Raw genomic sequence first — 14,209 nt, forward strand, 5'->3', positions numbered from 1 at the left:
GAAACACATTTATTTTTACAATGTTAGAATCAAGCAGAAAATGACAGTTCCCTCAAAAGTCAGGGGCCAGTCGCTAGAGTTACAGGTCCCTGTAGGGGACATTTCTAGGCTGAGGTCTGATGAGGTCACAATGGACACCTATGACGACCCAAAGTCCAGGATGTCATAAAGGGCTCCCTGACCAATGAGGGGCTAGAGTGCAGAGATCTAAGACGCAGAGCTGAGCGGTGGTGTCTTCAAAGACCTAGTCCAGCTATACGTACAGTTAAGAAGGGCTGATCGGACTGAAATCAACAACCATGTCACAAAATCAAAGCCCTGCGAACTCCACCAAGACTCCAGACCACGATTTAACCGCCGAGTTGCAGTCTCCTTTGACCTACGTGGATCGCCTTCTTCAAAACAATCAACAGAATCAAGATCAAAGTTCCGGCGCAAATGACTTGGTTATGGTCATGCTCGACTCCCTGACGGACTACATCGTGGAGATGGTGGGCATGGAGGTCAACAACCAACGTGCGCCAAGTGCTCCAAGTGCGCCAAGTGTGCCCAGTGCGCCGACTGCCGAGCCAGAGGCGGAGAGGGCAGCCAACAGCCATGAAGTGCCGCCGCGCTACCGTGATGCAGCCTTCACTCTGTTCGACCCAAAGCGTGCATCTAGAAGAGGCTGAAAGCCTGCGTCCCCGAGCCTGGCAAGAGTCATTGGAGCAGCCCAAGCTAAATGTCGCCTAGCTGAGGAAGCTAGGTTCTGTTGTCAACTAATGTCATTAAAGGACTGAACAGCACCGCAATACTTCTGATTCCGCTGTTTCTGTCATTTGGTGGGAGAAGTAGCTGCGAGACATCCAGGAGATATCTCATGGAGAACTGGAAGGTAGAAGGTGTGGGCAGTGTGGGAATGGTAGAATCGGGGACTTAAGGGAGCAGTTTCTAATGGTGACGGTGCGCGGGGAGGGGCGCTGGTGGGAGTAACTGGCCGAGGTTGTTGGGGAAGAGAAGACTTTCGCAAGGGTTTTGAACAAGTCAAGGCTGGGGTGGGGGATGGCTCCCAGAATGATTGTGGTAACAGGGGTGGGCCTGAAGACCATGGCTGAGGCACCAAAGGATTTATTCCTAATTGGGAATGTCTAAACGTAGGAAGTGGTGGCAACGGGGGTGGCAGAGAGGGTAGCATAGCAGTTGGCATGAACTTCATGGGATTGGGGCTTTACAGGAGGACTGAGGAGTGGTGGGAAAAAACAAAGAAACATATATAAAAGGAGTTAGAGTCCGCTGATTTCATTTATTTATATACTGCCCCATTACAAAAAAAGGACTTGAGGCAGGGATTATTAAGTAGTGCTTTAACTGCCATTACAATATATTATTTTGTCCTCTTTTGTGGATACTGCTACTTTAAACAGTAATATATAAAAGCTACTCTCTGGTCTAAGACTTAAAATTCAAGCAAGTCTTAATGATTTTAATTTCTTCTTGGATCTCATCGGTAACCCAGTAAATATTTAATAGCATGCTATTCAGCTTCCAGGTGTTTGAGTATTTTGGGTTGTTTTTATTGTAGTTTATTTCTAGTATTATGCCAGCGTGGTCTGCGAAGATGCTTTTTATGATTTCAATCTTCTTGAATTTGGGGATACTTTGCTTGTGACCCAATATGTGGTCTATTTTTGAAGATGTCCCATGAGCACCTGAGAAGAACGTATATTCTCTGGCTTTGGGGTGAAGTGTTCTGAAGACGTCTATTAAGTCCATCTGATCTAGTGAGTCATTTAGGATTGCTGTATCTTTGCTGATTGTTTGTCTATAGGACTTATCCAGTGCTGTCAATGGTGTATTAAAGTCCCCTACTATGATTGTATTGTTGTCGATCTCTCCTTTGATATCTTCCAGGAGTTTTTCTTAGGAATTTGGGTGCTCCTGCATTGGGTGCATATATGTTTACCAGGGTTATACCTTCTTGTTGTATTGATCCCTTTAGTATTATGAAGTGGCCTTCCTTATCTCTTGTTAAGGCCTTCACTTTGAGGTCTATTTTGTCCGATATAAGTATTGCTACCCCAGCTTTCTTTTCCTTTCCATTTGCCTGAAAGATATTTTTCCATCCTTTCACTTTCAGTCTGTGTGAGTCCCTTCTAATGAGGTGGGTTTCTTGTAGACAGCAGATGTATGGGTCATGTTTTTTTATCCATCCAGCCACTCGATGTCTTTTGGTTGGAGCATTTAGTCCATTTACATTTAAAGTTATTATTGAAAGGTACTTGTTTGTAGCCATTTCTTGTGTGTGTGTGTGTGTGTGTGTGTGTGTGTGTGTGTGTGTGTGGCTGTTTTCTTTCTGAGCTTTTTATTTCTTCTTTTTATACCAGTCCCTTTAGCATTCCTTGCATTGCTGGCTTGGTGGTGATAAACTCCCTTAGCCTTTTTATGTCTGTGAAGCTTCTTATTTCCCCTTCAAGTTTGAATGATAGCCTTGCTGGATAGAGTATTCTTGGATTCAGTCCTTTGCTTTGCATCACTTTGTAAATTTCTGTCCATTCTTTTCTGGCCTGATGTGTTTCTGTTGAGAAATCATTTGATAATCTAATGGGAGATCCCTTGTATGTGACTTTCCGTCTCTCTCTTGCAGCCTGTAAGATTCTCTCTTTGTCCTGAACATTTGCCATGGTAATTATGATGTGTCTTGGTGTGGGTCTTTTTGGGTTCACCTTGTATGGGACTCTCTGGGCTTGTGTGACTTTTTTCTTCCCCACCTCAGGGAAGTTTTCTGATATTATTTCTTCGAATAGGTTTTCTAATCCTTGTTCATCTTTCTGTTGTTCTGGTACCCCTATTATTCGTATGTTGTTTCGTTTCATGTTGTCCCCAAGCTCCCTTAGGCTCTCCTCCTGTCTTTTAATTTTTTTCTCCAATTGCAGTACATTTTGGGTGTGTTTTGCTTCCTTGTCTTCTAATTCACTAATTCAGTCCTCCGCTTCTCCTAGCCTACTGTTGATACTTTCAATGGTGTTTTTTATTGCAGCTATATCACTCTTCATTTCTTCTTGGGTCTTACTTAAGTTGTTGATTTTTTCATCTGTTTCTTCTTGCTTCTTGCAGAGGTTGTCGATTTTTCCCTCCATCCGGTTTCTGCACTCTAGGACCCTTATTCTGAATTCTTTTTCTGTCATGTTGCATGCCTCTGTATTACTTAGCTGCTTTTCTGGAGAGTCCTCCTTCTCTTTCCTTTGGGGGTTTCTTTGTCTACCCATGTTTGATCTCACTGACATATCTAGATGTTGAGTCGTTCAGTGGCTGCTCCCTGGGTGGCAGTGACTCCTTGGTCTGTGGTTGCTCTTCGGGCGGTTGCAGTAGCAGCTGCTCTTCAGTTGGCAGCAGCTCCTCTGGTGGGTGCTGTTCACAGCTGTGGTGGCTCTTCTGGCTGGTGGGGGGCGGTTTCACGTACAGCTGCTGTTCCTTAGCAGAGGGTGTGGTGCTCAGTAGGCTGCTATTGCTCGGATCTGCTGCGTTGATTTAAGGGCACAAAATACAACACAACAAGGCACCACGTACCAGGCACTAAACACAAATATATTCACAATATTAATAACCCCAAATAAAGGTGACCACCCGAATAAAGAGAATTAGGGGATAAGGAAGAAGGAAGAGATAAAGATAAAAGAGAAAAAAGAAAAGAAAAGTAGGGATCAAAAAGGGGAGTGCAAAAATGAAATTGGGAAAAAGAAGGGGGGAAAATAAAAGCGAGAAAAGAAAAGAAAAAAAAAGAGCGAAAAAAGAGAATGAAGTGGAAGAGGGGAAGAGACTTTTTATATGAGGAGAATACTCCTATAGAACTGCCACGAATCCCAGCAAATTCCAGCAACAGCTCCCTGTAGATGGATGCAAACTAGAAACAACCAATAATATAACGATGAAAATAGAATGGAGAACACTAATCCCAAAGTAAAATAAAGAGACAATAAAATGGCACTTTAAAAGATGGTAAAATGGTAGCAGTGATAATGCTGGTTCAAAAATAAGAAGGTAGTAATTAAAAGGGTAAAATCAGGAAAAAGAAGATGGAAAAAGAAGAAAAAAAAAAAGAAGGAAAAAAAAAGGAGAAAAAAAAAGAAAAAAGAAAAAAAATTGGTTTCTTGGTTAAAAGGTGAAAAAAGAAGAAAAAAATTGCAGTAGTGAAGGTCCTTCGGTTCTTCTATTCTTCAGTCTGGCTCGCCTTTAGTCCTGCCAGGTAATCAGGAGAGTGTTGAGTTTCCCTGTGATACACTGTTCCTCTGTGTTGTAAACCACAGTCCTTATTTCAAAGCAGGCCTTATTTGTTTCTCAGACTGCCTTATTTTGTGTTTAGCAAACAGTCAGCTTGTGGCTCAGCCTCTGGGTGGCAGTGTTCTGGGGTTGGCCTCTGAGGCTATATAGCATTGAAAATCCTTCTATAGGCCAGACCCTGTTAACTCCCAGGGACTGATCAGATTATTTTAATCCTTGATCTTGTTCAGGGTGGAATCTGGGTGTGGCTGTGCTCCTTGCCTGGGGGCTGGGGGGAGGAGTCTCACTCTCAGGAGAGAATGGCTGCCCCAGTCCTGGGCTCAGGGGTGTCTCAGCACTCAATTCGCTACCACCTCTCCCGGCTCCCCCTCTCTCCCCAGTCTCTCCCCAGATTCCACTCCTCTGCACACTCTCCCTCTCTTCAGCACAGGTGAGTGTCTGTATCCGAAATGTCCCATGAACAGGATTCAGTGAAAACAAACAAACAAACAAACAAACAAACGCCGGCCGCGGAAACAGGGAAGGCTTGGTTTCTGTAAGCTTCTTCTCTTACCAGGACTGCATGGTCTGGTCAGCTCTTCAGGCTGCCCCCTTTAGGCTCAATCCTCCGTGATCACAGAACCCAGCTCTCAACTCCCCAGGCGGCGCCAGGAATCCCGCGGTTCTCCTTTCCCCCAGTCAGGGGCTGTGCCTGTCCCAAGGGACGCGGCTGTCTGCCACGCGGTCTCCCTCCGACTCTCTTGGCTCAGAGGTCTGGCAAACCTTCCTGTCCAAATCCCTGTTTTTTTTACCTTTCCAGGGGAGTTCTGCTCTTCCAGGCTGCAAATGGTCTCACCAGCTGAGCAATTTCGCCAATTCGGCGTGGGTGTTACTAGTTTCAGCTGCTCACTCCATTTGCTCCGGGACACGACCTGGGACGCGTCTACCTATATCGCCGCCATCTTCTGTCTCTCTAATAAAGATTAATTTAAAAAAGGAAGTGAGGAGCACAGCTGAGAAGGCCTTTATTGTCTTAGAGCAGCGGTTCTCAACCTATGGGTCGCAAACCCTTTGGGGGTCGAACGACCCTTTCACAGGGGTCACCTTAGACCATCGGAAAACACATATAAAATTACATATTGTTTTTGTGATTAATCACTATGCTTTAATTATGTTCAATTTGTAACAAGGAAAATACATCCTGCATATCAGATATTTACATTGTGATTCATAACAGTAGCAAAATTACAGTTGTGAAGTAGCAACGAAAATAATTTTATGGTTGGGGGTCATCACAACATGAGGAACTGTATTAAAGGGTCGCTGCATTAGGAAGGTTGAGAACCACTGTCTTAGAGAATACCTAATCATCAAAAACAGACTATTGATAAACATATGAATATCAGATGTTGTTGGTGAAGATTTAGAGGGAAAATATTGGAATCTGGAGGAGAGGAAATTCTTGTTATCTAGGGGCAGAAATCACAGGTGAATTGTAACAATGAACATGTAGCTGAGCAGGTTCCCAAGGAAAGTGTTGAAGGCGTGACATTGCTTTTTCTTGCTATTTTAAAGAAAATACATAAATTGAGGGAAGAACTGTTAAGCAAAAAAGAACCAGTACATGAAGATACAAGAAATTCTCAGCCTATCCAGATTGTGAAGGACATTAAAATGAGAGGATTCACTGTCAGGAAAGTGTCCCATGGAGATAAAATCAAGAATGTTGCCGAAACCGGTTTGGCTCAGTGGATAGAGCGTCGGCCTGTGGACTGAAGGGTCCCGGGTTCGATTCCGGTCAAGGGCATGTACCTGGGTTGTGGGCACTTCCCCAGTGGGGGATGTGCAGGAGGCAGCTGGTCGATGTTTCTCTCTCATCGATGTTTCTGGCTATCTCTCTCTCTTCCTCTCTGTAAAAAATCAATAAAATATATTTAAAAAAAAAAAAAAAGAATGTAGCTAGTCATCCATGTGCTAGTACAGCTGAGGAATCAAAAGGTCAGAGTATTCAGAGGGCTCTTTGAAGCAATATAGGATATGAATCATGGATGTTCCCAGCTATCTTAGCAGAAGCAACAAATAGAGATGAGATTTTCCAAGAGGGATGTGGGAAGGAGCTTCTTGTCTAAGGACATGAATCCCCACGACATACATGGGAGACTACAGGATTTTTGCATATGTTAAATCAACAGAAACAATGTCATTTTTAACTGAAAGAATAGACAGAGGATGAAATGATAGAAGGTTGTGGTACTTCCAGGTGTTGACAAGCAGAAAATGGGCTGATAAACTACTCAACTGCAAACATGTGCTCAATTCAAAAGGAAAGATGATTCTGAGTGCAGAACATAGAGGGCAGAGCTGTGGAGCCAGGTGAATTCATGGGATCAGAAGGAAGAGCCTCACCTCAACAATGATCATTTCCAGGCCTTGAAGCTATGGAGGTTTGTGTGCTTCAATATTGAAGTTGCTTGGGTCAGAGACTCCTTTCTTCCTTCTACATTCTCTCTTTTGGAATAGACATATTTATGACTGTGATCAGCTATAAATGAACCAAAAACAAAGCAGAAACACAATATTAGTAGAGAGGAAAATGAAAATGATAAAAAAAACAAAAAACAAAAATAAACATCTCTTGGTGCTTTGGCTTCACCTAGGACAGCCAAGAAAAAGCACATCTGGGCTTAAAATGATTCTTAAAAATGAGGCTCAACAACATCTACCTGATTCTGACAGATGAATCTACTGAGCAACTCATTGTGACTTCCAAAATGATTACAATATATTTTTCAAAAGGTGTAAAAAACCAAAACATTCATACAGATATAAAATGAACATGTGTTAAAAGATTCTATTTTCTCAATGAGGGAATGGCAAGGTGTTATAACTGGTTGAAAAGAGAAAACAAATTTAGATATGGGAATATTAATCAAGAACATTTCAATGAATGTATAAATGGATGTAAAACTGGTTTCCTGACATCATCACAGGGGGACAATTTAATATCTGCTAGACAAGACAGTTTACATGTTTATCAGTAACCTACAACTAATCCAAGGTTGTAAAGGACCTTAAAGACAATGTAAGGTTAGAATCAGATGGCATGGAATTGTGTCCTTAAGATGGGAAAAGTTTTCTATTGAAACACATTTATTTTTACAATGTTAGAATCAAGCAGAAAATGACAGTTCCCTCAAAAGTCAGGGGCCAGTCGCTAGAGTTACAGGTCCCTGTAGGGGACATTTCTAGGCTGAGGTCTGATGAGGTCACAATGGACACCTATGACGACCCAAAGTCCAGGATGTCATAAAGGGCTCCCTGACCAATGAGGGGCTAGAGTGCAGAGATCTAAGACGCAGAGCTGAGCGGTGGTGTCTTCAAAGACCTAGTCCAGCTATACGTACAGTTAAGAAGGGCTGATCGGACTGAAATCAACAACCATGTCACAAAATCAAAGCCCTGCGAACTCCACCAAGACTCCAGACCACGATTTAACCGCCGAGTTGCAGTCTCCTTTGACCTACGTGGATCGCCTTCTTCAAAACAATCAACAGAATCAAGATCAAAGTTCCGGCGCAAATGACTTGGTTATGGTCATGCTCGACTCCCTGACGGACTACATCGTGGAGATGGTGGGCATGGAGGTCAACAACCAACGTGCGCCAAGTGCTCCAAGTGCGCCAAGTGTGCCCAGTGCGCCGACTGCCGAGCCAGAGGCGGAGAGGGCAGCCAACAGCCATGAAGTGCCGCCGCGCTACCGTGATGCAGCCTTCACTCTGTTCGACCCAAAGCGTGCATCTAGAAGAGGCTGAAAGCCTGCGTCCCCGAGCCTGGCAAGAGTCATTGGAGCAGCCCAAGCTAAATGTCGCCTAGCTGAGGAAGCTAGGTTCTGTTGTCAACTAATGTCATTAAAGGACTGAACAGCACCGCAATACTTCTGATTCCGCTGTTTCTGTCATTTGGTGGGAGAAGTAGCTGCGAGACATCCAGGAGATATCTCATGGAGAACTGGAAGGTAGAAGGTGTGGGCAGTGTGGGAATGGTAGAATCGGGGACTTAAGGGAGCAGTTTCTAATGGTGACGGTGCGCGGGGAGGGGCGCTGGTGGGAGTAACTGGCCGAGGTTGTTGGGGAAGAGAAGACTTTCGCAAGGGTTTTGAACAAGTCAAGGCTGGGGTGGGGGATGGCTCCCAGAATGATTGTGGTAACTGGGGTGGGCCTGAAGACCATGGCTGAGGCGCCAAAGGATTTATTCCTAATTGGGAATGTCTAAACGTAGGAAGTGGTGGCAACGGGGGTGGCAGAGAGGGTAGCATAGCAGTTGGCATGAACTTCATGGGATTGGAGCTTTACAGGAGGACTGAGGAGTGGTGGGGAAAAACAAAGAAACATATATAAAAGGAGTTAGAGTCCGCTGATTTCATTTATTTATATACTGCCCCATTACAAAAAAAGGACTTGAGGCAGGGATTATTAAGTAGTGCTTTAACTGCCATTACAATATATTATTTTGTCCTCTTTTGTGGATACTGCTACTTTAAACAGTAATATATAAAAGCTACTCTCTGGTCTAAGACTTAAAATTCAAGCAAGTCTTAATGATTTTAATTTCTTCTTTGATCTCATCGGTAACCCAGTCAATATTTAATAGCATGCTATTCAGCTTCCAGGTGTTTGAGTATTTTGGGTTGTTTTTATTGTCGTTTATTTCTAGTATTATGCCATCGTGGTCTGCGAAGACGCTTTTTATGATTTCAATCTTCTTGAATTTGGGGATACTTTGCTTGTGACCCAATATGTGGTCTATTTTTGAAGATGTCCCATGAGCACCTGAGAAGAACGTATATTCTCTGGCTTTGGGGTGAAGTGTTCTGAAGACGTCTATTAAGTCCATCTGATCTAGTGAGTCATTTAGGATTGCTGTATCTTTGCTGATTGTTTGTCTATAGGACTTATCCAGTGCTGTCAATGGTGTATTAAAGTCCCCTACTATGATTGTATTGTTGTCGATCTCTCCTTTGATATCTTCCAGTTTTTTTAGGAATTTGGGTGCTCCTGCATTGGGTGCATATATGTTTACCAGGGTTATACCTTCTTGTTGTATTGATCCCTTTAGTATTATGAAGTGGCCTTCCTTATCTCTTGTTAAGGCCTTCACTTTGAGGTCTATTTTGTCCGATATAAGTATTGCTACCCCAGCTTTCTTTTCCTTTCCATTTGCCTGAAAGATATTTTTCCATCCTTTCACTTTCAGTCTGTGTGAGTCCCTTCTAATGAGGTGGGTTTCTTGTAGACAGCAGATGTATGGGTCATGTTTTTTTATCCATCCAGCCACTCGATGTCTTTTGGTTGGAGCATTTAGTCCATTTACGTTTAAAGTTATTATTGAAAGGTACTTGTTTGTAGCCATTTCTTGTGTGTGTGTGTGTGTGTGTGTGTGTGTGTGTGTGTGTGTGTGGCTGTTTTCTTTCTGAGCTTTTTATTTCTTCTTTTTATACCAGTCCCTTTAGCATTCCTTGCATTGCTGGCTTGGTGGTGATAAACTCCCTTAGCCTTTTTATGTCTGTGAAGCTTCTTATTTCCCCTTCAAGTTTGAATGATAGCCTTGCTGGATAGAGTATTCTTGGATTCAGTCCTTTGCTTTGCATCACTTTGTAAATTTCTGTCCATTCTTTTCTGGCCTGATGTGTTTCTGTTGAGAAATCATTTGATAATCTAATGGGAGATCCCTTGTATGTGACTTTCCGTCTCTCTCTTGCAGCCTGTAAGATTCTCTCTTTGTCCTGAACATTTGCCATGGTAATTATGATGTGTCTTGGTGTGGGTCTTTTTGGGTTCACCTTGTATGGGACTCTCTGGGCTTGTGTGACTTTTTTCTTCCCCACCTCAGGGAAGTTTTCTGACATTATTTCTTCGAATAGGTTTTCTGATCCTTGTTCATCTTTCTGTTGTTCTGGTACCCCTATTATTTGTATGTTGTTTCGTTTCATGTTGTCCCCAAGCTCCCTTAGGCTCTCCTCCTGTATTTTAATTTTTTTCTCCAATTGCAGTACATTTTGGGTGTGTTTTGTTTCCTTGTCCTCTAATTCACTAATTCGGTCCTCCGCTTCTCCTAGCCTACTGTTGATACTTTCAATGGTGTTTTTTATTGCAGCTATATCACTCTTCGTTTCTTCTTGGGTCTTACTTAAGTTGTTGATTTTTTCATCTGTTTCTTCTTGCTTCTTGCAGAGGTTGTCGATTTTTCCCTCCATCCGGTTTCTGCACTCTAGGACCCTTATTCTGAATTCTTTTTCTGTCATGTTGCATGCCTCTGTATTAATTAGCTGCTTTTCTGGAGAGTCCTCCTTCTCTTTCCTTTGGGGGTTTCTTTGTCTACCCATGTTTGATCTCACTGACATATCTAGACGTTGAGTCGTTCAGTGGCTGCTCTCTGGGTGGCAGTGACTCCTTGGTCTGTGGTTGCTCTTCGGGCGGTTGCAGTAGCAGCTGCTCTTCAGTTGGCAGCAGCTCCTCTGGTGGGTGCTGTTCACAGCTGTGGTGCCTCTTCTGTCTGGTGGGGGGCGGTTTCACATACAGCTGCTGTTCCTTAGCAGAGGGTGTGGTGCTCAGTAGGCTGCTATTGCTCGGATCTGCTGCGTTGATTTAAGGGCACAAAATACAACACAACAAGGCACCACGTACCAGGCACTAAACACAAATATATTCACAATATTAATAACCTCAAATAAAGGTGGCCACCCAAATAAAGAGAATTAGGGGATAAGGAAGAAGGAAGAGGTAAAGATAAAAGAGAAAAAAGAAAAGAAAAGTAGGGATCAAAAAGGGGAGTGCAAAAATGAAATTGGGAAAAAGAAGGGGGGAAAATAAAAGCGAGAAAAGAAAAGAAAAAAAAGAGCGAAAAAAGAGAATGAAGTGGAAGAGGGGAAGAGACTTTTTATATGAGGAGAATACTCCTATAGAACCGCCATGCATCCCAGCAAATTCCAGCAACAGCTCCCTGTAGATGGATGCAAACTAGAAACAACCAATAATATAACGATGAAAATAGAATGGAGAACACTAATCCCAAAATAAAATAAAGAGAAAATAAAATGGCACTTTAAAAGATGGTAAAATGGTAGCAGTGATAATGCTGGTTCAAAAATAAGAAGGTAGTAATTAAAAGGGTAAAATCAGGAAAAAGAAGATGGAAAAAGAAGAAAAAAAAGAAGAAGGAAAAAAAAAGGAGAAAAAAAAAGAAAAAAGGAAAAAAAAATTGGTTTCTTAGTTAAAAGGTGAAAAAAGAAGAAAAAAATTGCAGTAGTGAAGGTCCTTCGGTTCTTCTATTCTTCAGTCTGGCTCGCCTTTAGTCCTGCCAGGTAATCAGGAGAGTGTTGAGTTTCCCTGTGATACACTGTTCCTCTGTGTTGAAAACCACAGTCCTTATTTCAAAGCAGGCCTTATTTGTTTCTCAGACTGCCTTATTTTGTGTTTAGCAAACAGTCAGCTTGTGGCTCAGCCTCTGGGTGGCAGTGTTCTGGGGTTGGCCTCTGAGGCTATATGGCATTGAAAATCCTTCTATAGGCCAGACCCTGTTAACTCCCAGGGACTGATCAGATTATTTTAATCCTTGATCTTGTTCAGGGTGGAATCTGGGTGTGGCTATGCTCCTGGCCTGGGGGCTGGGGGGAGGAGTCTCACTCTCAGGAGAGAATGGCTGCCCCAGTCCTGGGCTCAGGGGTGTCTCAGCACTCAATTCGCTACCACCTCTCCCGGCTCCCCCTCTCTCCCCAGTCTCTCCCCAGATTCCACTCCTCTGCACACTCTCCCTCTCTTCAGCACAGGTGAGTGTCTGTATCCGAAATGTCCCATGAACAGGATTCAGTGAAAACAAACAAACAAACAAACAAACAAACGCCGGCCGCGGAAACAGGGAAGGCTTGGTTTCTGTAAGCTTCTTCTCTTACCAGGACTGCATGGTCTGGTCAGCTCTTCAGGCTGCCCCCTTTAGGCTCAATCCTCTGTGATCACAGAACCCAACTCTCAACTCCCCAGGCGGCGCCAGGAATCCTGCAGTTCTCCTTTCCCCCAGTCAGGGGCTGTGCCTGTCCCAAGGTTCGCAGCTGTCTGCCACGCGGTCTCCCTCCGACTCTCTGGGCTCAGAGGTCTGGCAAACCTTCCAGCCCAAATCCCTGGTTTTTTTACCTTTCCAGGGGAGTTCTGCTCTTCCAGGCTGCAAATGGTCTCACCAGCTGAGCAATTTCGCCAATTCGGCGTGGGTGTTACTAGTTTCAGCTGCTCACTCCATTTGCTCTGGAACACGACCTGGGACGCGTCTGCCTATATCGCCGCCATCTTCTGTCTCCTTCTGTAAATCTTCTGGGGCTCCAGGAGGAATCTCTATCCGGACAAATCTATCTCTTCGTTGTCTCTTATTCCACCAGATATGGCTGCTGCTGGTGGAAACACCAATGTAACTTACGCCTATGATGGAAATTCCTCTTGCTTTTTAAATCTTCTTTCTAGTTGCTGCTGTTTGTGTGTTTTTTCCTACCTTATCTTCAAATTCGCTGATGTGTTCCTCAGCCTCTTGTAGTCTACTGTTTAAGCCTTTCATTGTCTTCTTTATTGCAGCTATGTCATTCTTCATCTCCTCTTGGTTCTTTTTCATGTTGATGACATTCTCATTCAGCTCCTTATAATTCTCATTGAGTTGTGTGTATTTGTCATCCAGCTGTTTGAGCATCCTCATAACCATTACTCTGAATTCTTTTTTTTAAATTAAATCCTTATTGTTCAGATTATTACATTTGTTCCTCTTCCCCCCCCCCATAACTCCCCTCCTCCCTTCATCCATAGGTGCACAATTTTTGTCCAGTCTCTTCCCGCATCTCCCACACCGCTTTCCCCCCCAAGAATAGTCAGTCCATTCCCTTTCTATGTCCCTGATTCTATTATAATCAACAGTTCATTCTGTTCATCATATTATTTATTCACTTGATTCTGAGATTCACTTGTTGATAGATGCATATTTCTTGTTCATAATTTGTATCTTTACCTTTTTCTTCTTCTTCCTCTTCTTAAAGGATACCTTTCAGCATTTCATATAATATTGGTTTGGTGGTGATGAACTCCTTTAGCTTTTCCTTATCTGTGAAGCTCTTTATCTGACCTTCAGTTCTGAATGATAGCTTTGCTGGATAAAGTAATTTTGGTTGTAGGTTCTTGGTATTCATCACTTTGAATATTTCTTGCCACTCCCTTCTGGCCTGCAAAGTTTCTGTTGAGAAATCCGCTGGCAGTCGTATGGGTATTCCCTTGTAGTTAACTGACTTTCTTTCTCTTGCTGCTTTTAGGATTCTCTCTTTGTCTTTTGCTCTTGGCATTTTAATGATGATGTGTCTTGGTGTGGTCCTCTTTGGATTCCTTTTGTTTGGGGTTTTCTGCACTTCCTGGACTTGTAAGTCTATTTCTTTCACCAGGTAGGGGAAGTTTTCTGTCATTATTTCTTCAAATAGGTTTTCAATATCTTGCTCTCTCTCATCTTCTGGCACCCCTATAATTCTGATGTTGGTACGCTTGAAGCTGTCCCAGAGGCTCCTTACACTATCTTCGTATTTTCGGATTCTTTTTTCATTTTGCTTTTCCAGTTGGGTGTTTTTTCTTCTTCGCATTTCAAATCTTTGACTTGATTCTTGCGCTCCTCTGGTCTGCTGTTGGGAGTCTGTATAGTATTCTTTATTTCAGTCAGTGTATGCTTAATTTCTAGTTGGTTCTTTACCATAACATCGAGGGTCTCATTAGATTTCTTGTAGATCTCATTAAGTTTATCAGCGGCTTCTAGACAGTTTTTGAGAGACCTTAAAAGTGTGGTTCTTAACTCAATATCCTCCATTGATAGTTTTGTCCTGTTTCTTTGTCTCCGCATTTTTTATGCTTTCTTGGTGCACCCCCTAGTGGTCTTTGTGCGTAGTCTTGTTGTAGTTAAGCCT

At 43.0% G+C, this 14,209-nt stretch overlaps 2 protein-coding genes across 2 annotated transcripts; both read left to right on the forward strand.

Moving 5' to 3' along the window:
- The first annotated feature begins 299 nt into the window (after positions 1 to 299).
- LOC132224998 (huntingtin-interacting protein M-like) lies at positions 300 to 671 on the forward strand. Its single transcript, XM_059680201.1, has one exon. The coding sequence runs from the start codon at positions 300 to 302 to the stop codon at positions 669 to 671; it is 372 nt and encodes a 123-aa protein (XP_059536184.1).
- Positions 672 to 7,676: 7,005 nt separating this feature from the next.
- LOC132224997 (huntingtin-interacting protein M-like) lies at positions 7,677 to 8,048 on the forward strand. The gene has a single exon (XM_059680200.1). It carries the CDS (start codon positions 7,677 to 7,679, stop codon positions 8,046 to 8,048), a length of 372 nt encoding a protein of 123 aa, XP_059536183.1.
- Positions 8,049 to 14,209: the final 6,161 nt, after the last annotated feature.

Source organism: Myotis daubentonii, chromosome X (assembly GCF_963259705.1).
Source record: "Myotis daubentonii chromosome X, mMyoDau2.1, whole genome shotgun sequence".
NCBI classification, from domain to species: domain Eukaryota; kingdom Metazoa; phylum Chordata; class Mammalia; order Chiroptera; family Vespertilionidae; genus Myotis; species Myotis daubentonii.